General features: G+C 54.1%; 7 protein-coding genes across 7 annotated transcripts; 1 reads left to right on the plus strand and 6 right to left on the minus strand.

The window, feature by feature from the left end:
* Nucleotides 1-514: 514 nt before the first annotated feature.
* Nucleotides 515-904, minus strand: BDZ99DRAFT_349188 (uncharacterized protein; the record flags this gene model as incomplete). Its single annotated transcript, XM_033714480.1, has 1 exon — nt 515-904. A coding segment is annotated over one exon (390 nt), but the record flags the coding sequence as incomplete, so codon positions are not given.
* Nucleotides 905-1,495: 591 nt separating this feature from the next.
* BDZ99DRAFT_351903 (uncharacterized protein) lies at nt 1,496-1,717 on the minus strand (the record flags this gene model as incomplete). Its single annotated transcript, XM_033714523.1, has 1 exon — nt 1,496-1,717. A coding segment is annotated over one exon (222 nt), but the record flags the coding sequence as incomplete, so codon positions are not given.
* Nucleotides 1,718-7,629: 5,912 nt separating this feature from the next.
* Nucleotides 7,630-9,066, minus strand: BDZ99DRAFT_514164 (uncharacterized protein; the record flags this gene model as incomplete). Its single annotated transcript, XM_033724833.1, has 2 exons — nt 7,630-7,835; nt 8,928-9,066. The coding sequence occupies 2 exons, from the start codon at nt 9,064-9,066 to the stop codon at nt 7,630-7,632; spliced, it is 345 nt and encodes a 114-aa protein (XP_033584908.1).
* Nucleotides 9,067-10,688: 1,622 nt separating this feature from the next.
* On the plus strand, nt 10,689-11,105 carry BDZ99DRAFT_514165 (uncharacterized protein; the record flags this gene model as incomplete). The annotated part of the gene is made up of 3 exons (XM_033724834.1): nt 10,689-10,695; nt 10,750-10,815; nt 10,903-11,105. 3 exons carry the CDS (start codon nt 10,689-10,691, stop codon nt 11,103-11,105), a joined length of 276 nt encoding a protein of 91 aa, XP_033584909.1.
* Nucleotides 11,106-12,123: 1,018 nt separating this feature from the next.
* Nucleotides 12,124-13,626, minus strand: BDZ99DRAFT_514166 (uncharacterized protein; the record flags this gene model as incomplete). The annotated part of the gene is made up of 4 exons (XM_033724835.1): nt 12,124-12,285; nt 12,346-12,733; nt 12,958-13,052; nt 13,264-13,626. The coding sequence occupies 4 exons, from the start codon at nt 13,624-13,626 to the stop codon at nt 12,124-12,126; spliced, it is 1,008 nt and encodes a 335-aa protein (XP_033584910.1).
* Nucleotides 13,627-13,839: 213 nt separating this feature from the next.
* Nucleotides 13,840-15,549, minus strand: BDZ99DRAFT_514167 (uncharacterized protein; the record flags this gene model as incomplete). The annotated part of the gene is made up of 3 exons (XM_033724836.1): nt 13,840-13,886; nt 14,013-14,277; nt 15,217-15,549. 3 exons carry the CDS (start codon nt 15,547-15,549, stop codon nt 13,840-13,842), a joined length of 645 nt encoding a protein of 214 aa, XP_033584911.1.
* A 693-nt stretch (nt 15,550-16,242) lies between these two features.
* On the minus strand, nt 16,243-17,783 carry BDZ99DRAFT_470881 (uncharacterized protein; the record flags this gene model as incomplete). The annotated part of the gene is made up of 4 exons (XM_033721680.1): nt 16,243-16,539; nt 16,602-16,704; nt 16,810-17,112; nt 17,434-17,783. 4 exons carry the CDS (start codon nt 17,781-17,783, stop codon nt 16,243-16,245), a joined length of 1,053 nt encoding a protein of 350 aa, XP_033584912.1.
* Nucleotides 17,784-22,293: the final 4,510 nt, after the last annotated feature.

The following is a 22,293-nucleotide window of genomic DNA, read 5'->3' on the forward strand; positions in this document are numbered from 1 at the left end:
CCGGGTCTACCTTTTCTTCGAAGCCATAATGCATATCAAGGACCTAGGCGATCGCCTCGACGGCTAGAGCGATGCGCTTCTTGGCCGGACCGGCCATTGTGCATCTTTTCCTGGCTTTTGGCGGGGCCTGCGATGGAGGTGTCGACGTTGGCGATGTCGGCGTTGGCTGCAGTTGACGTTGGGAGAGGAAGCAAAGAAGCGGGCGGGAACTTGCGTCACGCTGTCGTTCCAGCGGTTAAAGGGCGTACGACTGCTTCTCGCGCTGCTGAACAGTGATTTTTCACTTCTAGAATTGAAGTGAAGAGCTGCAGTCCGTGGGCTTTTGCCAAACTCTGTCTCTTTCTCTCGTCAAATTGGTGCGGTATGGGACTCAGGGTTCTCATTTCTGCAGTCAACTTTTGCCATGAGCTTCTCGGTTTCCCCTCGCCTCGAGTATACCGCGAGCTCTGCAACGGTGTAGTGGTGGTGATCCCGCGGCCTGGCGATGGTGGTCACGGTAAAGGGATGGGGTGACTCCGAGAGCGGGAAAAACGGCTTCGACACCTCCCCTAACAGCCAGTATGCCATGACTGTAGGCGGTGTAATCTGCCTCCGAGAGCTCGGCGGGATGGCCAACTAGAAGTGTCATGTCGCGGGCAGAAATGACACCAGCAACATGGAGTGCGGCATATTCTCCAAGGTTGCAACCAAGCACGGCGACTGGCTTCAGTCCCCACGCAGACCACATGCGAGCAAGGGCAATCTGGATGCAGGCCATGCCGAGTTGCACGACGACGGGAGACAATGTCGTCACGTTCGTGTCGTCGAGGAGAGGAATGAACGACATGAATCTCTGCATGCGAGCAATGTTGTCCAGCTGCTCGATATTGGTCTTGAAGAAGCTCATTTGCTCATACAGCTTCTGGCTGCATTAAGGACAGGAGAGGTAACCATCAACCCGACGATAACATTTCGAGTCATCCAGGATGGCGGAGGTCGTCACGTAAACGCTGCTGAGGGCGGCACTCGACGGTGTACTCATTCAACCGCCGAATCTTGCCCGCCGAGCAGTTGACACACGAGTGGTTGACGCCCAAGGTTATCCGCATATCCGAGTGTCTCATGAATGTCCGTGCTCTTTAGCCCCCTAATCTTCTGAGCCTCAGCAACCGAGAAGCTGACCAACGCACGACCGATCTCGAAGAGGTCGAGGACGATTGAGCGTTGCGGAGCCGCCATAGAGGTAAGCAATATGGTCCGGAGGTGTTCCATGTGGCCAAGGCCGTGTATTTTAGGGCGGCGAGCTGAAGGACTAGGAGACGGAGGTGGCGGTAGTGGAGTTGGTGGAGGCGGCAGAGGAAGAGGAGGAGGATACCGAGGGGACTGCTGCAGCCGCATCGTCGCGTCTTTTAGCCGGACCGGCCATTGTTCTTCTTCTTCTGCTTGTTGGCGTGGGCCAGCATCGCAGTTAGCTTCGCTTCCTTCTGCGGTAGAGGCGCAAGGCCGGGGAGGATACATACATTTGCTTGAAGTCAGGGACCTGGTCCAGAGCGCAGAGGGCGATGACGGCGAAGTTCTTGACGCGGTTGGCAATCCGGAACAGAATCTCGTCTCGGGCCATGCAGTCCTTGTCCCACTCGCGGCCAAAGCGAATGATGACCAGGCGCTCTTTTTCAGACATGATGGCTTGGTCGACGTGCCAGCCGGTGGGCAGATGAGGAAGGACGACGGAGCCCACGGTATCGGTAGTGGTGAGGTAGAACTGGAGCCACGAAGGTAGTCTCTCAAAAAAGACAACGCAGACGGTATGTTGCGGCAAAAATCCTGCCTCCATCGTGTTCCGGTTTCCTTTGAGTGAGGTCAGCGGTTGGAAGACGATTGCATGATATAGAGGGCAGTACGATACTGGCAGCGAGCCCCGGGTGGGATGCGCAGGAGCAAAGCTTCTAAGGAAAGAAACGAGAAGGATACTGCGAATGATGCTTCCAGTAAAGGCTGCAGGTGGTGGACTGGGATCGTGTTGCTGACCGAAAAGAGGAAGGGTTGACGTTGGAGCGATGCAAGAAGTTCTCCTACGAGCAGGACGACGGTTGCGTTCCCCACCTCCGCAACACCAATCCTGTATTATCTCATCTTATAATGTGTTCTGGATGGTGCAGTGTGAGAAGTATTAACGGATACCAGCCCCATGGCCTCCCGTTTTTCCTTCACGGAAACAAGGAGGAACACGTGATTACCACGTGACAACTCCACCACTTCCACTTCCACTCTGTGGGTTGGCCGTTAAACCAGTTCGTAAACTCCATACGTGTTTTGTACCAAACAATCTCTGATTGAACAACGAAGGAAAGGCACTGAGTCCATACTCTATACACTTTATATCTTGCAAGCTCGGCGATTCAGGCAAGGCGCAGTATATCCACTTCCATTTCAGGTCCTTCACAGTATGCGGCTCCTATATCCTTGAGATCTTCGCCTTGATGCGCCGTATGTCCACCTCGAACATGCCACTGAGATGCGTCTCCGTGCCCAACCCCAGCGTGCTATCGCGTCGCACTACCCATGGCACCTTTACCCTCTTCGATCGACTTCTCCTTGAGCTAGTCGCCCGCTCTCCATCATCCAAGTCGGAACATACTACGTAACCCGTTCCTCAGGGCGGCGCTAGCCAAATCAGCAATGCCGACTTCCTCGTCTCGACCAACACCACCACGCTCCACCGCCTGCCTTGCCTCATTGACCCGTACACACTCAGTCCGGGATATTCCCACCCCCAGTCCAACACCGCAACACTGGGCTCTTTTCCCACTTGCACGTTAGCAAACGGAGACGATGCTTCCAGACCCGCGACATCAAATTCATCCGGCCGCTACATAATCCGCACGAACCTCGTCCATCCCTTGCTCTCAACGCCCTCCTGCATCTCCTGACTCATGCGCCACGTCGAGCTGTTGATGAGGCTGACCGTAAGAGGGCGGGCCCTGATAAGCAGCGGTGCAGCCTGCGCTAACTCAACGGCGACGACTCTATCGTATATGAGGTGGACAATCTAGAAGCCGGTGATGGGGCCTGGAGAGGCGTACGGAGAGGATCGTGGTGGTGGTAACATGGGAGAGGCAGATGGTGCACGATAGTAAGGGTGAAGACGGAGCGGTGGGTGCCAGAAACATTAGGGCGGCTTGCGCTGCAGGCTGCCGGCACGGTAGATCTTACCCGGGACTGGGGAAGAGATATGGGAGGAGTAGTAAAACGATTGTCCTTAAGAAGTGGTGGCGGGGCCTGTGCAGACCAGGGGCGTTGGCTTCTTACACGAATATGAGGTAGCGCTCTACAAACCGGTGATGGAGTCGGTATTGGCGAGGCGCGCGGAGAGGCTCATGCCCGTAGTGAAGCGGGAGAGGTAGGTGATGCGGGATGTGCAAGGATGAGGACGGAGCGATGGGTGTCAGAGACAAGGGGGGTTTCGTACTGCCGGTCTCCGGTGCGGTAGATTTTACCCGGGGGTGGGGGAGAGAAACGGGAGAAGTAGTTGGACGGCGGTCTCTGACGAGCAGCGGCGCAACTTCCGCGGGCGCAACGGCTCGACAAAACTAAGGTAGATAGTCTCGAAGCCGGGGATTTAGCCCATGTTGGCGAGGCGTGCGGAGCGGATCTCGTCGGTGGTGACAAGGGAGAGGTCCTCGTGGAGGCGCAGGCGTGTTCAATCCTCAATCGTCAGCTCGGGCAATATTAGTGAGGTTGAGATTTATAGCAAGACGCCGCCCCTAGTACCTTGAAAAACGGTAGCAGGGTCAGTCGTGAAGATAGAGTAGGTGATTTGGAAGCTGGTGATAAGGCGGGTCTTCGCAGCATCGGCCTTCTTGCCCCCTCGCGAGCAGCGGTTTGAATACAATACTTCAGAGCTAGCGGAGCTGACAGGCCAGTTCTCATCAAAGCGTGGAACCGCGCCTCGGAAATGCCGTTATGTTCCAGTATGTGTCCTGGATAGTCTTCCTGGACCGCGGCCTCGTGGCTGTCAACATCGCCGAAAACCAGATCTACTACGCCAACGCTGGACTCGTCTTCCTTTTCGCCGGTGATCTGTTCCACACAGAAGGTCCTCACTTCAGAGGAGATGGGAACCGGCTACTTATTCACAGGCAAGTGAGTTGAAGTAGTAATGCGGGAGCTCACAACGCGGATGAAACAGATTCAGCGCTTAGTCTCGAGATCCTCCCGCATCATAGACTGGGCCTTTGTGTCGTCATTCAAAACTCGTGGTCCACAACCACACCGACACTGAACGTGAGGATCCGTGCCAGTTCGTCCTTGTACCAGCATCGACACCTTCGCGACAGTCCGATGTCGTGAGGGAGCAGTTTCCCCGGTCCCGCTGTAGAACACGTTCGATATAGCGCTGCGGCCTGCACGCTTGGCGTTTGGGGCGATCCACGATGTCGCGATGCTAACATTTTGGCGCGGACCAGGCATTCTTGTTGGCAGTGGAGTGGACTAGGGACGTAATCCCGATGTGGATAGAGCGGGTGAGGTGCGGTCTGACGTGAAAGCGGCGGCGAGAATTTGTAGAAAAGGACTTCTCTGCGGCGTGCCTAAGCAGTTTAAACAGATGACAAACTGAATAAGACGTCCCACCACCTACACAGGACGGTTTCTTTGCGGAGGAGTATGGTTTAGGATATCCGAGTGCTGGCTGTAACTGGAGAGTCGAGGGCATAGAGAATTGGCGTTGCTGGCTGTCGTTGACACCAGGTGACTTTGTTCAGGAAGACGCAATGTCCTGACCCTACCAATACTATCGTCAGGTCCTCACTTGCAACGAGGTAAGTGAGATACTGAGGCGAAGAGTTCACTTGCCAATAGACATTCGAGCGCAGTACTCTACGCCGTTAATAGAGATGGTTTCTATCCGAAGATTGGAACGAATCCAGCGGCTGGTATCAAGAAAAAAAGGGAGAGGGGTGTGGATATCTCTTCTGTATTCCACATCATTCGAACCTTTAACAATAAAATCTGAGACCGCCTTTCCGGGTTTGAGACGACCTGGCCTATACTGGACACAAGAAACGTCCTCGCAATACGGGTTTCGCCTCCGTTCGCCAGTTAAAGTTGAACGCCTTTAGGGTGTCCGGAGTTTTAGGCATATTTTCTTACTCTTAGGCTTTCTAAGAGTCTGCATAGGGCTAGTAAATAGTGCTCTCCTGGGACCGGCTTACATTCAGGCATGTTAGCAAATGCTAGGGCCAAAACCACATTTAAGGCACTCACGGTAGGCACCTGGTTCCTTATCCCAAAGTTCTGCTGCAGCTTTCGAAGACTAACGATTTAGAAAGAAGCGAGAGCTGTTTAGAAACCGAAGTCTGGGAATTAAGAAGCTATTTGCAGTCCCAAATCAGCCACCGCCTGCTTCTTCCACTACTTCATGCGTTGCTTCTGTCCGGGCGAACCCCCGCCTCGCACTGCCCTCCCATTTCTCTTTTTCCTTGTCTTTCAGAGCTCAAGGTTGTCAACGCCATCTGCTACTGCATTTCTAGTTGTAGACCTGGACTGGTGTTGGCAAGGCTAGCCGAGAGGACCTTGCTGGTAGTAACGCAAGAGAGCGCCCCGTAGGGGCGGAGGTGTTGCGGGATACCGAGGATAGACGGAGCAATCGGTGCGCAAGGAGTTCAGAGGATTATACTGCAGGCTCTCGGTACAGTAGTCCCTGCTTGGAAAAAGCGGGGAGATATGGGAGAAGTAGGTGGGGCGAAGAGGACATAGGCGGATACGCTTTTCGAGTGTGAGCAGAACGACAGCAGTAATCTGATTGTGTTGGATTTTGACGACTGGTAGTATCTAAGAGGGCACAGCCGGATCGCCCGCCGCTTCCCAGTACCGCAAGACTGGGTTTTTCTCTCACTCGCCCGTCATCATGCGGAAGTGATGTTCCAAGTCCGCGGGTGCAGAATCGTCCGGGCGCTCTGCAGTGCGCATGAATTAGGTCTAACCATTTCGCTCAACACTCTCCTGCATTTCGCGGCTTATACGCTAAGCTGGGCTATTAATTAGGCTCGCGGTAAGGCGTTGGTTCTTGACTAGCAGCGCCGGACCTTGGGCGAGCGCAACGGCAGCCTCTTCAGTCGCAAAGATGATGTGCGTCGTTTTGGAAGCCGGTAATCGGGCCAGTGTTTGTGAGGGTTGCAGAGAGGATCTCGCCAGTGCTGATGCATGATAGGACCTCTAAGCGCTTGAGGAAGTGCGGGATTCCGAGGATAAGGGCATGGAGACGTCATGAGGGGCTGTCGCTGGAGTGCATCTGTAGAATTTACGTTTTTGAAAGTTAGCGACTATCCTCTACTGCTTGCTAGGTCGCATAAGAGGAGGATGCGTCTTCCACCTTGCGTTTCTCATTTCACAAGAGAGATCCAGAAGATCGACGAGCATTGGCATCTCCATGTGCCCAGTGTATTCCCGTGGTTGGAAATTCCAGACGTCTGCGGGCACGAGCTGGGAGCTATCTTCATGCATTGCCCACCCCATATCCAATTCTTCTTCTGTTATTGCCTTTGATGGATTCCTCTTGCGGCTCAGAGACAATTCGGATGGCAGTCGTAGGGTCCGCGCAGTTGGCGGCGGAGGTGAAGAGGAGGTGAAAGGCGGCGCTCTTTGAGGTGGACAACAGCGACAACGGGAGTGAAGGGGTTGCGGCCGAAGGTGTTCATTGGGTAGGACGGCGGGCGATCGTCTTCGAGATTATGGGCACGATTGCGATGCAAGGACGACGTAAAGATGGTGTGCAGCGGTGATGTGCAAGATGGTGGTGCCGGGACATGATGTTGGGGGAAGCTTTTGGGGCGGGGATATTTGCACCGCTCGGCTGGCGGCGTCAACCACGGAGCGCAACGCGATCAACCATGGAAATCAGAACGACCGGCAAAAGGTTAAAACAACTTCACTTTTGCAAAGGCTATCACGTGCAAAGCGAAGTGCTGTTTCATGGTAGTATGCTGGAGTGACAAAAGGGCGGTTTGTTGGATGTTCAAGGCGCCTCTATTTCATCTTTGACCCCCCCTCCCCAGGACATACATTTTTACACCATTCGCTGTCATCTCCCGCATTGCTATTGAAGCCGCCACCGCTTCGTTGTTGCTGTATCTGCATTTGGCGCATCTGGACCATCATACGCCGGTGTGATCTGGCCCATGCCGCCTTGGTTGCCGGGAAATTGGATATGAGAACTTCCGGTTGATGGCATTCCCTGCTAGTGGGGCGCCTATGGCAATTGAGATATTACCATACGGCATATATTTACCATTACGCCTCTCTCCGGTCAGTGAGGCAGTTCTCTTGATGAAATCCGTCTTCGCAACAGGCCTGACCTCGTTCGGACCTTTGTGAAAGACCGACTGGCTAGCAGTCCCGAGACCAGGAGCTGTAGGGCCAGGAGTGGTACTGCACTTCCATGGCCAGATACCACCATATCCTTAATCTCTAGCCCTGGGGGTGGCTGAGCCTAAATGCCGCTTTGAATATCCGGGCCAGAGAAGGGTGTAGTATTCCAAACCACGCGGACCGGACACTGCACCAGACGGGACCGTAGAGCAGTCCGCAAGGGACGGACATGAGCCAGGTTGTGCGGCTGAAGAGAGGTGAAGCTCGCATCGCAGGCGGTGGCTAAAGAGTGATGATTTCACCCATTACCCCGCGGGCGGGCTTGTCGTCTTCGGGACATAATTTGGGGCGGTATGATTCGTCTTTGAGGAAGTTGGTCACGTCGAAAAGGTATGGTGAGTTGGTGGTCCTGAGGATGTCTTCAATAGCCGTGTTACCGAGATCCTCGTCGGGCGTGTGGGCGTCGCCGACGATGATGCTATGTCGCCCTTTTCAATGAATGAGACGAGCGTGTCCTCTTCCGTGTCGTAGTCTTCATCGATGGGTTGGCCAGGCGTAGCAACGTTAAGAATGGAGTCGAATGGGTGTTCGCTCTGAACTCATCTTATCAGCAAGCAGTCAGATGGCGCAGGCTAACAGCGTGATGATCCGCAACCTGGTACGAGTATCGAAGGCCCAATCGATTGCCGGCAGATCTCACAAACAAGTAGCATCATGGGATCATGCCCCATCAGACTTGCTTACCATGCCCTCACGGGAATCAACTCCCGTTCCCAGTTTCGCCGTTGCGTATGAGGAAAGGCCGTTCAGGGTTCCCCCTCGGAGGCTCTCCACTGGAGAACAAGAGGTGAAGCTCATCGCGCTGGTGAGGACCGCGGTGAGATCGTTGACCTAGCGATCGTCCTTTAGAAACTGTTCAGCGGGGACATTGGAACAATGTGAGACTACTCACCACAATCAGAACGAGTACCGGATGTCTTTGCGATAGTTGCAAAAGTCTAGAGGGAATACCCGAGATACAATGATGAATTTTGCCACGGAATTTCTGACTTCGCTGCCATCCAAGTCACAACAACCCGCGGTCCCTGTTTGATACCCGGAGCCACCACCATCCCACCGTTGTTGTACCCGTTGTCTTGGTAGACTAGCGCTGGAGTTGGTACCTTTACTGGCAGCCTGAAACGGTGATAGAAACGCAAGTATGGCCAGGCACGCTGGGGCGGTAACCGTTAGGACTGAGGATTTAGCGTGATGGAAACGCTACGAAGGCATATTCGGAGGCGCAATCGGCCATGAGGTTGAATAAGCTGTTCTGGACGCACCAGTTTCTATGCTAGAGCCCTTCGAGCTGGCCAAGGGTATAGCGAGGCTCCATCATTCACGACGTAGGGTATAGTGTGGAGGCTGATTGGTTTGGCGTTCGCCAAATGGTTGGCAGCTGGGACTGGAACTAAGGAATCAGGGGGACGGAAAATTTCCCAAGGCGAACTCGAGGTGATGAAAAGGCGTCATTTCGTTCCTGCTATCCATGAGGTTAGCCCGCTCTAATGACAAAAGGTATGGTCCGGCAGGAGACCTACCTGAACGCCGTGTGTAGTTTGCCCAGAAGCCCTTTGCGTCCAGTCCGTCACCAGTCGACAAATCCTGGCTACCTTCTCGGGTGGCTTGTGCCATGGCTTTGCCATTCTGCAGCAAGTTTGCGAATATATTGAACGGCATGATCGAGAGGATTTCGAGCAGTCGTTGGTGTTATTGACGCTGAAGCATGACTCGAGCAGGAAGCGTTCGGTTGCTTCGAGGGCTGTGTATCACGGTACCGAGTGGACCTGCCGAACTTCGTATGTCATGGCCATCAGAAAGCGAGGCGGAGACATGGGATAGGTGCACTAAGGTGGAGGAGTATTCGCAAGGAGAGGAGATGATAAGGCGGCGAGGCATCGCGGAGATGGCTTGAAGTGCGGGACGCGCCGCCGAAACAGACAGGGGCTAGATGGCGGAAAGCGTACGTAAATTTGAGATATTCGTTTCCGAATATCAAGTCTGGCTATCTCAAGGAGCACGAGCAACCCGAATCAACGGCGTGTCATGAAACACTAGCAAGGATATATTCGCGCACTCCATGCGGTTTCTTAGGGTACCCCAAGAGGCTATGAAATGCCAAAAACAATATAAATGTCAACGCCGTGGTAATTGGACTACCCCATGGCCAATTCAAAGACATGCTAGCTATGGCACCTCTTACAGTAATATCAAGAGAGCAAAAGCAGAGCCGAAGCCATGTTACATCCGTGTACCTAGTACTGTGGATGCAATATCAGTATCTACAAGCAGATAGATAGTTAGTAGAACTACTCTAAGTGCAATATGAGACTACTTCAACAACGAGCTTACTCTAAAGTCTAAGATAGCCTACTTGGACTATGCAGTCCTCTTCCCCGACTCCAGGACAAGGCGAGCTGGGTGATGTAGTCCCAGGAAACACTCCGAGCACGTCTGCTGCCTCCGACATCGCCCCTCCCGCAATTGCCACTTCACTGACGGACGCACAACTACCCGACCCAATCACTCTTGGAAGGCCCGGATTCTAGGCAGCAGCCTTCTACAACGTTCCACTCCCCATATTCCGGTGAAGGCGCTAGCGGCCGCGCTGGCAACTCTGCCTATATAAGGCCCGCCACCCGCCACCCGCCACCCTCCTTCCTTCCTCATACATAATGTTTAATCAGTAAGTTCCTCTCCTCAACCAACATCACATCGCTTCATGCTAACCATCTTGCAGACCTGGTGGGTACCAGGGGGTGGTACAAGGCCTCCAGGACCAGACTTCATACCAAAGAGGAGGGATGCGTCGCATGCGAGCAACAGGGTAATAGGGTGGAGCCTGGCGGGCAGCTTCCCCGGTGCCCGGGGCTACTCTTTGGAAACCGTCCGCTGGCCGCTGGGCTTGCCTATGTCAGGGGACACAGTATCACCAGTATTGCACTACCTCTGGCGATGCGAACTTTTTTTCATTGATTGACTCAGCTTGTCTGGGTGATTGAAGAAGAAAAGTGCACACTTCTTTGGTTGGCTCTCTTTGGTGCGGTTGAGGTAGGGCCGCGAGACGAGGCCGCGAGCGGCGTCTAGTATGCCGCCTTTCTTCCCACTGCATGGGGTACACCCGTGAGATTTTCTTGATTTGTGTTAGTGCCTTGGCGGGTACACACCATAAAATCTGAGACGCAACGCGGTAAGTCCCCAACCCCAGGCACATTCTCCAGAATCGACCCAACATCCATCAAATCCAGAAACTCCAACAAATCTCCAAATCAATCAATCAATCAATCAATCAATTCGACACCATGACTCGTAAGTAATCCTAGGCTGTGAATTCGCATAGTTTAGTTCTGACACCTTGAATAGCAGAAGAACTGAAGAAGCATGACGCCGAGCTCGCAGAGATGTGGGCTAAGCGGGAGCGCATCGTCGGTTAGTCTTTGCAGCTTTATTGATTCATGTCGAATCTATCGCATCTAGTCATGATGTACAAGCACGGTTTGCTGATCCTCGTGATAGCGGAGATGGCGCTCAGGACGACCCTCCTCGCCGCCCACGCCCAAGACGCCCGCCGTGCCCTCGGCCGCGCCGTGGCCAAAGAAACCCTCGCCGCCGCCCTCCTCGTGCCCGAGAAGACTGCCGCCGCCGCCAAAGAGACCGCCACCGCCGCCACCGCCACCAAAGAGACCTCCGCCGCTGCCGCCACCGCCTCCAAGAAATAGATTCTTTTTTCGACGAGAGAGAGAGAGAGAGAGAGAATCGGGAGGGGAGGGGGGCTTACTTTCCGTAATGATACCAATTCTAGTCTTGTTCGTGTGACTCCAAGTTCTCTACGTGGCTTGACCAGTGAAGTAGCCATTGCGGCAAATTGTATGTCAAACGTAAGGAATGTGCTCTGCGTGCCTTGTGAGACTACAAAGTACTACTTCATGGGTCTGGGCCCGCGGATATACCACTGCAGCAGCTTCACTCTTGCTTGCTCAACACCACCGCGAGGAGTGGCCCCGCCAGAATGTAGCCGGGCAGTCAAAAGGATGCCCAATCTCCGCTGCGTCGTCATTGACGTCGGCTTAGGAGGTTTGAAAGCCCATGGGGATACCCCAGCCCACATGTCGCACTACGGTCCCAGTAGAATGATATACAAGGCTGAAGCCTTTACATCCCATTCCATCCTAAAAAGTCAAGTCTAGACACCACAAACGCTGCTGGGATCAGTCCAGATACAGCATTTAGTAGCTCCTCTGATTTCAAGAGTCGAACGCTTTACATTTCTTTAAGCTTCACAGTCTCAAGTTGAGCCACCACAAACCCTGCCAAGATCAGTCTAGATACTGCATTTAGTAGCTAGTTCAATTTCAAGACTCGAGAACTCGACATCGTGTTCAGCTTCACAGTCTCAACTCGAGGCACCACAAACGCTGCTAAGACGAATCCAGATAGTGCTTTTAATAGGTCCTCCGATACACGGAGATGAGATTCTTACATCTCATTCCTCTTCACAGTCTCAAATTGAGGCACCACAAACGCAGCTAAGATCAGTCCAGATGCCTCATTTGGCTACTCGTCAAGATTCAAGACTCAAGGATCATACATCTCATTCATTATCACAACGTCAAGTCAAGGCACCTCAAACATCATCAAGCCGCACGCAGCACACTCCTCTCTCGCATTCAATCTAGCCCTCCCGCCCTCCTCTACCACTCCCTCCCCCTCTACTCCCCCTCTCCCTCTCCCTCTCCCTCACCACCAGCCCTTCCCCCCTCTCCTCTCCCCTCTATCCGGCCAATGCGTCTCAATCATCCTCCGCATCCTCTCCCCCTCCCGCCTCTCCTCTTCCTGCTCTCGCCTCTCCGCCTCCTCATCCCCATGCTCTAACCAGTACCACGTCTCCCACTTCGCCTTCTGCGCCGAAAACCGTTAGCAAAGCGTGCCAAACTGCAACAGGTTCTGAGGACCACGTACCCAAATCTCCCTCTTGTTCGCCGCCATCACCGCCGCGGAGGCCCACGCCCGGCACTCCGCGTTGGTGCGGTCCGCCGGCTGCCTCGTCTCCGCGTCGAGCGCCGTGAAGCCCCCGCCGAAGGCGTACGCGACGGTTGGGGGCGTGGTGGTGGGCTGCGCGGGGCGGAGCAGGCGGACGACGGCGCGGGGAGGGGCTGTGACGGGGCCCGGAGAGAGGGCGGCGAGGACAGCAGCGGGGGCAGCGAGGGGAGCGGCAGCAGCGGTTGTGGTGGTTTTGGAGTTGTTTTGGCCCATCTTGGCGGTCTTCTTGCGGTTGTTGGTTGTGATGATGGTGGTGATGTTGGTGATGGCGCTGCTTGCTGGTCTGTGGAGGGCGGGGAGGAGGAGGCTTTTATGGACGGCAATGTTGGGGGTGAAGTGGGATCATGTGACTGGATTTGCATTTTCTGATGAAGAATACGTGTGATATGACGTAGGGCTCCGTTCTTCCATTAATTTGGCGAGTCTACTGCAGTGTGCTTGAATTGGGCTACTGGCACAGCGAGTTTGAGGCTGGGAGATTGCTGTTTGAGGTGTTTCAAGTCAGTATCACAGAGCAGGACAGGCTCTCACGTTTTCAAGATCGTGAATTGGATGCAGAATTGGACGATGAAGGAGACCATGAAAACGACCATGAAGACGCGAACAAGAGCTATTAGATGCGTTGTCTGTACTCATCTTAGTGGCGTCGGTGTTAGCTTAACGCCTTTTCATAGATATGGTCCGGATGTCGAGGTTCCTGCTCTGCATATTGGATGGACTAATGGATACATATCACCTACTTATGACGGTGCTTTTTGAAGCGCGTCACAGAGTATTCAAAAACCCACATAGCTGATTGTCGAAACCGCATTGAATTCTCATTCGCTCTAACCTTACATGCCACTCCACGACTGCTCGTGAGCCTCCCGAACCGGGTTTCCAGGTAGGATCGGTAGCGGGTATTCCTTCTTCTTTCGCTTTCTCTTCGAGAAGGACGCGCTGGTACTTCATGAAGCCCTTCGTCTTGTCAAGGACCAAGGCAGATTTCTTCTTCTCCGCTTTCGCGTCGCTCACACCGACATGAAGTCGGTGGTCCTGCCAGAGGTCTACCTTTGCAGTCGCTTTCTTTCTCTTGGTCTGCTTGATCGCCGGAGCTGTCTTTGGGGTTCCAGGCTTGGGAGTTGCAGAGCCACGATCCTTTGAAAGCTCTTCGATCAAGCGCTGCGGCTTCTGCGCGTTGCGCTTGGGGCGATCCGCCATGGCGTTGCGATGCTAGTTATTTCCACCAGGGCAGCAACGTCGAGCTCGAGGGCGACTCCCCGAACCCGGAAAGCAGCCAAGGGCTGGAGGAGGCAGCACCAGGCGAAGGACTCTCAACAAGGTGGGTGCGCGGTCTGGCATGCCACGCAGAGCCACAGGGGACGTATTCAGCGGCCTGGATGCCTCTGCGGGCTCGAGCTTCTCTTCCACGATTCAGTGCGAGGCGACTAGGATCGGGGCCGGGGTGGAAACGACGTCTCCTGCGTGTTGTGTTAGAAGTGCACAGATTTAGCAACGGGGAGGGAACTCTGCCTTACCTTCTCCAAACTTCGGTCTCGGGGCCACACGGGCTGGGATTGTTGGTCATGTTAATTGGGATGGTTGACCCAGTTCAGCCGACAGTCCAAATGCGCCACGGCTGAAGAACTCGGGGATGAGCGGGTTCGGCTTGCGGCCCATCTCCACAGCTTGAGGCAGCTCGGGCAGCTCGGGGCCACTACGAGGTAATGCGGTCTGCGATGGGCGACAGATTTTCGTGGCCAGCGGAGAGGCAATAGGCATCGGGAGGAACCCTAGCCCGGTTGTGGCTCTTGGGGAGGAAATCGTTGCCGGAGAAGGGGAGAGGAGCAAGGGGAGAGCGGAGGCGAGAGACTTCGGCCACGTTAGTGTACTGTAGGAAAGAAGCCTGTGCGTAAAATATCGTACCTCTCACAAAGCAGCATCGTGCCTAGTGCTTCGCCACAGAGGATCTCAGCGCAGGATCGATGTCGATAAGGAAACTTCAAGCTGCGAGGAATACTGCTGCAGAGCGAGCGCAGCGGTAGCCCCCAGTGTAGCACCTTCATCCTTCGGTCTTCAGTCTAGACGGAGCGAGCGTATCGGAGCGTGATTCATCGAACTTCTCGGCGAAATCCTCGTTCGGCTCCTTGCCGTCACCGTAGGCTGACTTCAGAGCCACGAATGCTGAAGGACAACTGGCTCCCTGGACAATGCTGCTGGGCCCAGCAAAGTTGAGTCTGGAGGGACCTCTCGCCATCCAAGAACTCGCAAGTCGAGCGAGTCTGCGACCTTTTCGAATGTTGCAATCGTCTCCTTCAGTATCTCCGCGTCCGGTTTGAAGAACAGATTTCCTGCGGCGTGCTGTCCTAGCTCTGGCAACTTGATGCCCTGCTCTCTCTCGAAGACAAGAAGTCTTCAGCGGTAGTAATCACAACTGGGCTTGAAGCCGTTCTGGTGGTGATGTCGATGTCGTGGTGGAGAGGAAGTTGGAGGGAGGAAGTTGCCAACTTCAAGTAATTCCGCCGGGGCCTCCGCGTCCCGTGACTTCGCGGCCCTACATTTCTCCATCGTAGAGAGAGTATTTTACGAATCACGTTTCACGCGCTATGCTATTTCTTTGCATAATGGGTAGTTGAATAGCTTCAATAGCTAATGTTCGCTTTCACAGCCATGATAGAACCTCCCAAACCGCGCCCGCTTTTCCAACCTCGGCCTCCACAGCCCACAAATCTTCTGTCTTTACTCCGAAGAGCACACGTCCACAAGCTCTCGAAGGATAGAAACACACCCACAACTACAATCACAATGCACCCCAATCCGCAGATCCTCGTCGCGGTGGAGAAGAAGCTGGCTCATTTGAAGACCAAGATCTCGCGGCTTCGGGCCACGATAACAGCCAGTACACCCCTTGATTGTCTTCGAAAGCGATACAAACACGTTAAAGGCCTCTTGATACGTGCGGGCTGCAGCCGAGATCTTGAGGAGGAAGAAGGAGAAGCTCACGGGGAGGGTGACATTGTTGGGGGTACTGATGGCCCCATTGAGATGAAGGTGGAGGGGTTTTCCTTCTTTGACAGCAAGGGGCAGGCCTTCTTGTAGTCTGCGGGACGGGGGCAGGCGCATTCCAAGTAGTATTATGGGCATTTGGGAACAGAGAAGGGAGGATTTGGGGCAGCAAAAGGGCCGTTCGCTGCGAATAGAGTGACTGAGAATCAAGCCTGTTCGCTCGTGCTTTGAGCCAATTTGTATAACGTAAAAATGTGAATGCCTGGAGCCTCCGATTAGTGTTCAGTTGAGTATGATAGTGCTGCTTGCGTCATGTCGCTTGAGGCGTTCGGATGGGTTCATTTGGAGGAGATGAGATGTAAAAGTTTGGAGTCTTCTGATCAATCGCCGCCGATGCATGCTCGTTTTCCAGACGCAGAGTACCGCATGGAATGGCTCAATACACGGATTCGAAGCCTGAACGAATATCATTAGCAATTGTCTGTGGAGTACGCGTGAAGTCTTACTATGGGCGTATCTGGCGGTTGATATCGGTGGAAATTGCCTGAGGGTGCAAGATGAACCTGAGACGTATGGGATGAGGTGCTAACTGGAGACCATTCGTTTGGCCTTTTCCCATATTTCACGTAGTTACAATCTCGCCCGAGTCGGTCTAAGAGTTTCGGTGGAGACATGAGCGAAAGTAACTGCGCGAAGTTCTTGATCCCCACTACCATGCACTAAGGGTGTCATGCCTTCCGATTCCCCAGCTGGCGAAATAGACATCCTCCTATACTCCGATACCCATGCTAATGTCCACCTATGCCCCCTCAGAGCGCCAGATTGGGCCCGTCAGCCGTTCAAAATGCCAAGACCCATCCCACCCCGAAGCCAGCTAGATGCCGCCAGGCCAGCAGCAGCGAGGCCAACAGTAACCGAAGTTTGCCACGCTCTGACCAGCCCCAACCCTTCCACTTGTGCTCCCGAACCGGCCCCGACGGACGCTGACTTGCGAGGGTTCGGCGGCGACAGCTCGAGATCAGAGGAGAAGAGCGAGAGGAGCGAGGCGTGATGTAGGCAGCGTAGCTTTCGACATTGTAGAGCGCAACCCTTTCCATCGGCCAGGAGAGCCAGGAAGCCGGGAGACACCTGTCAGGGGGTTAGCCAAGGTGATCAGATCTGGGGTGCGCGTCAAGGAAACTCCCACATACCAGGCACATCCGACTCCCACAGCCTAGAATTGACCGTACTACTCTTGCATTCCTGTCGTTCACCCCTTCAACCGGCCGGGGAAGCCACAGGCTCGCGGAACACCTGGCAACTCGTTAGTCAAGGCGGCCAGGGGTTGAGACTGCCGCCGAAGGAGCTCTGACTTACGATGCCGCCCACTACCACAATTCCCGGCCGATCCGAACCCACGCAATCTCAGCCAGCGCAGCGATGGGCTCGGCATAGTCCAGGAGAGCTTCAAGGTCGAGGCGGGGGAGGCAAACGACGACGAAGACCATGAGCCAGCAGAAGAGGAACAGGTCGATGTGGACGAGCCACTCGACAACTTTTGGGGATAGCTGGAGGTATGCGAAGTCTATTGTGTGTGGATTGGAGCTGTTGAGCTGCGGATTTGATGGGCTTAGGAGGAGTGTGTCGAGGGGCGTCTGACGGTGGTGATGCTGGGGAAATGGAGTTGCGAGGGCAGGCGGATTTGGTGGCTGGCGGAAATGACTACATCACGACATCACGCCAAGCATATCACGCAGCAGCATCAGGACCGAGATGGCAGAGGCAGCAAGAGTTCGAATTTCTTCTTCAAGTACCCACGCAAGGTGAGTGGCTCAATGAAAAAAAGAGGTGGGTTCCAAAGATTGGTGTACCGTTTCCCCGAAGAGAGCAGGGCCTTGCCTCCGAAGAAAGCAGGACTTGGTTTGAAGCCAGGCACATGAAAAAGCCAGAAACTCCGAAGAAGAAGCACCTGTTATCAACAAACACCCAAACACGGTCGAGGAGAGGAGGAAGAAAGCAGAGGAAGGGGCTCATACCACGTACCTGATCCTGCCTCGTTGTCCACGGAAGGATTGGCGTCCAAGTCGAAGTCGAGGTTGAGCCAAGCGTGTTGCACTGCATCTTCGACAGCTCGCCCAGGCCCCGACCCCATGCTCAAGAACTGCGTCAAAAGCATGCTGACGAGGTTGATGCGAACAGGCCTCCTCTCTGGCGACGATTGAAGCGAGTCTCCCCTGGCTAGTCAATGGATCCCAATCGACTCGGCCAGCCGACAACAGCGCAGGATCTGATGACGCAGGAGAGCTGGAGTCGGCGGCAACAGTGCAGTGACGCTTCCGCGAGGCGTGTCTATCGCAGCGGCGTAGGGCGTAAGGAATCGGAGGGTCGGCCATCTGAGGACTCTGTGGTGCTCCGATCCCAGCCCTCTGAAGTCGGCCGGGAGGGTCGATCGTCGAGGAGGCGTTTCGGCGGGATGAGGATAAAAAGGAAGATCGGAATCGTTGTGGGAAAGAAGTCTTCGACGGGATAGGAGAGAGGTGTGCAAATGGGAGTGCGAGAAGGAGGATGCAGCGAGGACGCCGGCCGATATTTATTTCTTTCCTATCTCCGTTGAGGCCCTGATACCTGATGAAACACTCCATTGCGACATTGTGATACATTTGAGGCAGTAGCCACCTGGGCACAAGCCGATATGCCGACGCGCCAAATCATGCACCCATCGCCAGTCTTGGCTTGTGTAGCTGGGTCTACATATTACGCATCTTGCAGTAGGAAAGGGGTAGATAAACTGGATGGAGTACTTATTTGAGTTAAAATTCCTGATATGACATGATTGCAAAATATGCATCCGCTTGAAGCGGTTCTTGCAGCGATGCTGCGACATCCTCTTGAACTCACGGTATTTGCGACTTCAGCGGGAACTCTCATCCTTCCATTCGAGGGCCATCATGGTAATGGTAGCAACACGGACATGGATAGCTTCTTTCTATTCATCAGCCTTATACACGTAGGCAAAGGCTTTCGGGTCGGTAATCCAAACCAGCATATGGTTCCCGATGCTGGTATGTCTAGAGATTCCCTCATCTTGAACTCTCCAAGCCGGTGCAAAATCCCCGTAAGACGAATGCCATTCTCTAAAAAATCCATCTACACCAGTGGCATACTTTCCTACCTAGAGGTTAGAATGTATGCAGCATTGATGAGATCGACCGCTGAACTCACAAGATCCGGAATTGAGGGAGTGTGTTCGAGTCAGAGCTCTTCTCCCGCGAGATGAGTGCAATGACGGTGGACTCTGAGCACTTGCAGCATCTAACCCATTCTCCCTTACCCTTCTTCTACACCAAAGGTAGCCGCATTCCTCATCTTGGTGATAAAAACTGAGCATTGCAATCCCACCCCCCTATCCGCCCCCCTATCCACTCCCCTACCCCCTACCCCCTACCCCTTCACCTCCCATAGCGTATTACGAAGCATAAAGACTCAACAAAACCCGCCGAGCCCTCAGCGCGGGGATGTGGAGGGGGTGTTTCCGACCTGCCCCTTCCCCAAGGGGTATTCATCCGCCGATGCCGTGCCCCCCGCCCCGCCATCTTGCGTCATGCTGCATCAGTAGTACCCTCAACGCCATTCTGTTGAGTCTTTGCCCTTCGCCGCTGGTTCGACGCACAAACCCGAGAAGAGAGTGGTAGATGGGAAGATGGGAGGAGAGGGGTGCGGTAGTGGTGTTCTGCGAAAAGTTTCGGGCTTCTACGGCTTTGCAGCCAGCGGCGATAAGGCGCTTCAATTTGGCGAACCCCTATCTCATGCCTCAGCCGTGCATCCTATAAACCATTTGCGAGACCTCCACCGCGCGCGTCGAAGCATGAAGACTCAACAAAACGGTGTTGAGGGTACTACTGCTGCAGCATGACGCAAGATGGTATGGGGAGGGGGGCGAATTCCCCCAGAAGAGGGAGGTACCTCCGCGCACATGACGCCACCCACCCCCATTCAGGCCATCCCGCGCCCGGGGGGACGGTTTGTTGAGCCTTTATGCTACGACATCTAACCCAGGAGGAGGCATTGATTGGTCCCGTCGGAGGTGTGGGCACCTCAACGGGAGGTTTTGTTGAGCCTTTGTGCTTCGGGGCTCACTGCGCGCAGCTCCTCGTGTGTGTGGGAGTGAGAGAGGGAGTGGAGTTGCATCATGGAATGCATCTTTGACATAGAGGCATTCTTCTGCATCAATGCCTCCCTATGCTCGACGGTAGTGTGCAGCAGCTGCAGTTTTGCGACTCGCTGTGGGATTTTACAGAGGACTGCTCTGGTAAGGGGAAAATTCAGCGTTATGGAACCCTACGTGTTGATAGATTGATGTATACTTTACCTCCAGTTTGGAATTCAAATATTTAGGTAATAGATCTGGTTCATTCCCTCCGCCGCGGGAAGCCAAAGTTATCACTAGTATCATGGTCGCGTTCGCCGGAGTTGGAATGGGTATCGGCTGCGGAGGAGGCAGTTAGGATACACCTTCCGCCGAATGAGCCAGCTTTATCGATGATGAAGCACTCGCCGTTGCAGCGGACTGGATATCAGGTAGCGTCTCGTGTGAAGTAAAATATTTGGTGAATCCGATGCGTGAAATCTCTCGCGCATCGCAAACGGGGCCTTTGTAGCAATTACTAGTATCAGGAAAAAGGATATCAGCAAGACGGGAACGATTCCTGGGGTTTGATCTGAGCAGAGGTCCCAACTATATAGATGCGTGCATCGCATCTACATATACAAACGGTGTTGTGACTCTGTAAAAATCTTCACATTGGATACAATTCTGAAGCTCCTCGTGTAATTCACGAGAAATAGGTCCACCATTGATTGCAAACTGCTCGCAACTGACACAGGCGTCAGAGGATCCATGGCCATCCCCCTTTTCAATGAAAGCTCATATCTTTGCTTGCTATTCAAGCCCTTGGCCATTCTGGAGATTTTGGGTGGACTCAAAAAACGTATACAAGACGAGAAATTGAATGATGAAGGCCATGGAGATCTCAAAAGGCTCCTGATTCACGTGGAGCGATTCTCCTTGAATATGGCCTTCACCCTCTTCTCCGCGTCCATTCGAGTCATCTCGAGCCCTCATCTTGATATCCGCCATTTACCCCATCTTTCTTAACCCTCCCAGCCCCCTCGCCACAGAAATCCGCATTAGGAAGACCATCGTGCACGAAATGCTGCTGATTGGCTCGTGCGCATATCCCCCAGAATCCCATCTCATCCTCTCGCAGAGATTCCCACCATTTCCCTGCCATGGCCTCCCCTACCATCCCTCCCATCATTTCGCGGTGACGCCCTCACCCCCCTCGTCACCGGCATCTCAATTTGGTAGAGCATTGAGCGAGAAATATTCGTGATTGGTCGTTGCGCAGCGTCGGCGCTGGGACGCGCTTGGCCCGATTGGGAAATTTTCAACGTCGAGGCCTCGAGTCGCGGAGGGATGACCCCATCTAGCACCACCACAACGTCTAGGCGAGCTCTGATACTGCGTGAGGAGGGAGAATAGATGTCGATGATACACGACCTGGTGCGTGATAAGCGAACATGCGATGCGTTATGGTGTATGACTGTATCGGGGGTGCATGCGGCGGAATGGCGGGGGAGCTCGAATCGGCGACGAGGGCGCCTCCAGGCCTTGAGACTTATTGGCAGGGTCTTCGGTGACATGAGATAGTCCTAAGAAGTGTCTGTAGCAAGCTTGAAGCGACATTGTGAATGGAAAATTTCGATTCAGGGGGAATGGCCTGTTGGGGATGTCTTGGCGCGGCAGCTCAGCGGGCTTGGAGGTTCGACCGCCGCCATTCGTCCCCCCCACACGACCCGACAATGCCTGCCAACAGTGTTAGCAAAGTGTTCTGAGCCATAGCGCCCATTTACATTGACAAGACACTGATCTGGACCTACCACCTCACCCAACCCACAGACCGGAACCCCTCCAACGACGCCGACGACGCCGACGGCGTCCTCCAGCTCAGGATGCGATGCAAGCGGATAACCGAGGGCTGAAGGCGAGGGACGATGGAAGGACGGTGCTTGGCGATTGGCCTCTGACATCGATAGGCCGTTTTATCCTGCCGTCGACCATTCTGCCCCATCCGAGCAAGGCGGCAAGGCGGCAAGGCGGTAAGGCGGCAAGGCGGCAATCAGGCTTTGACCCGGCGTGAAGATAAGATCTTCGGGCCTGTCAAAATGCTTTGCTTCCTACCGCATCATCCACCGGGACAGCACGGCCGAAGTTGCGGTAGCTCGGATTAGGCGAATCCGGCGTGCAAAATCCCCGTACTGCAACTGGTGTCAGCAAAGGTCTTTCGGTTTGAGGATGATACTATGCGGTTGTTGGCCATGGATACGAAAGGATTGAGATTGATCCCACCCTTCGAGAAAATAGGGCCAACCGGCGGACCGAAGAATGATGGGATGATCGCCATTGGGCTATCGTATCATGACCGAGCGAAAATTTGGGATCCATTTCATCATCAATAATGCACAATACCTGACTCATACAGAGGGTCGTCCAAGAAGAGTCTTCAGAGTGAGGCCATGGCGCCTGCCTAAAGATCCTAGGTCGGATTAGCTATGCTCAGCTTCCTATGTAAAGAGTTTTTCGTCTCGGGAAAGGACTTTGACGTATCTTTCCGTGTCGAGGGACTACCGGTCGAAGCATTCAACCAAATGAGAATGGGCGGACTTCTGCCCGGCATGATTCGGGCTAGGTGTAGCGATGCCCCCGTGACGAGGAGTATGTTTCTCCGTTCAACGAACTGGATACACGAATTGTGTGGTCGACAAAGCTGCGGTAGATATGAATGCTGTCCGTTTGAACCTCGTCTTGAATTTCTCTTTGGGTCTCTTACCTTGTTGTTCAAA

The sequence above is a fragment of the Mytilinidion resinicola genome (assembly GCF_010093595.1).
Source record: "Mytilinidion resinicola strain CBS 304.34 unplaced genomic scaffold BDZ99scaffold_1, whole genome shotgun sequence".
Classification (NCBI taxonomy): domain Eukaryota; kingdom Fungi; phylum Ascomycota; class Dothideomycetes; order Mytilinidiales; family Mytilinidiaceae; genus Mytilinidion; species Mytilinidion resinicola.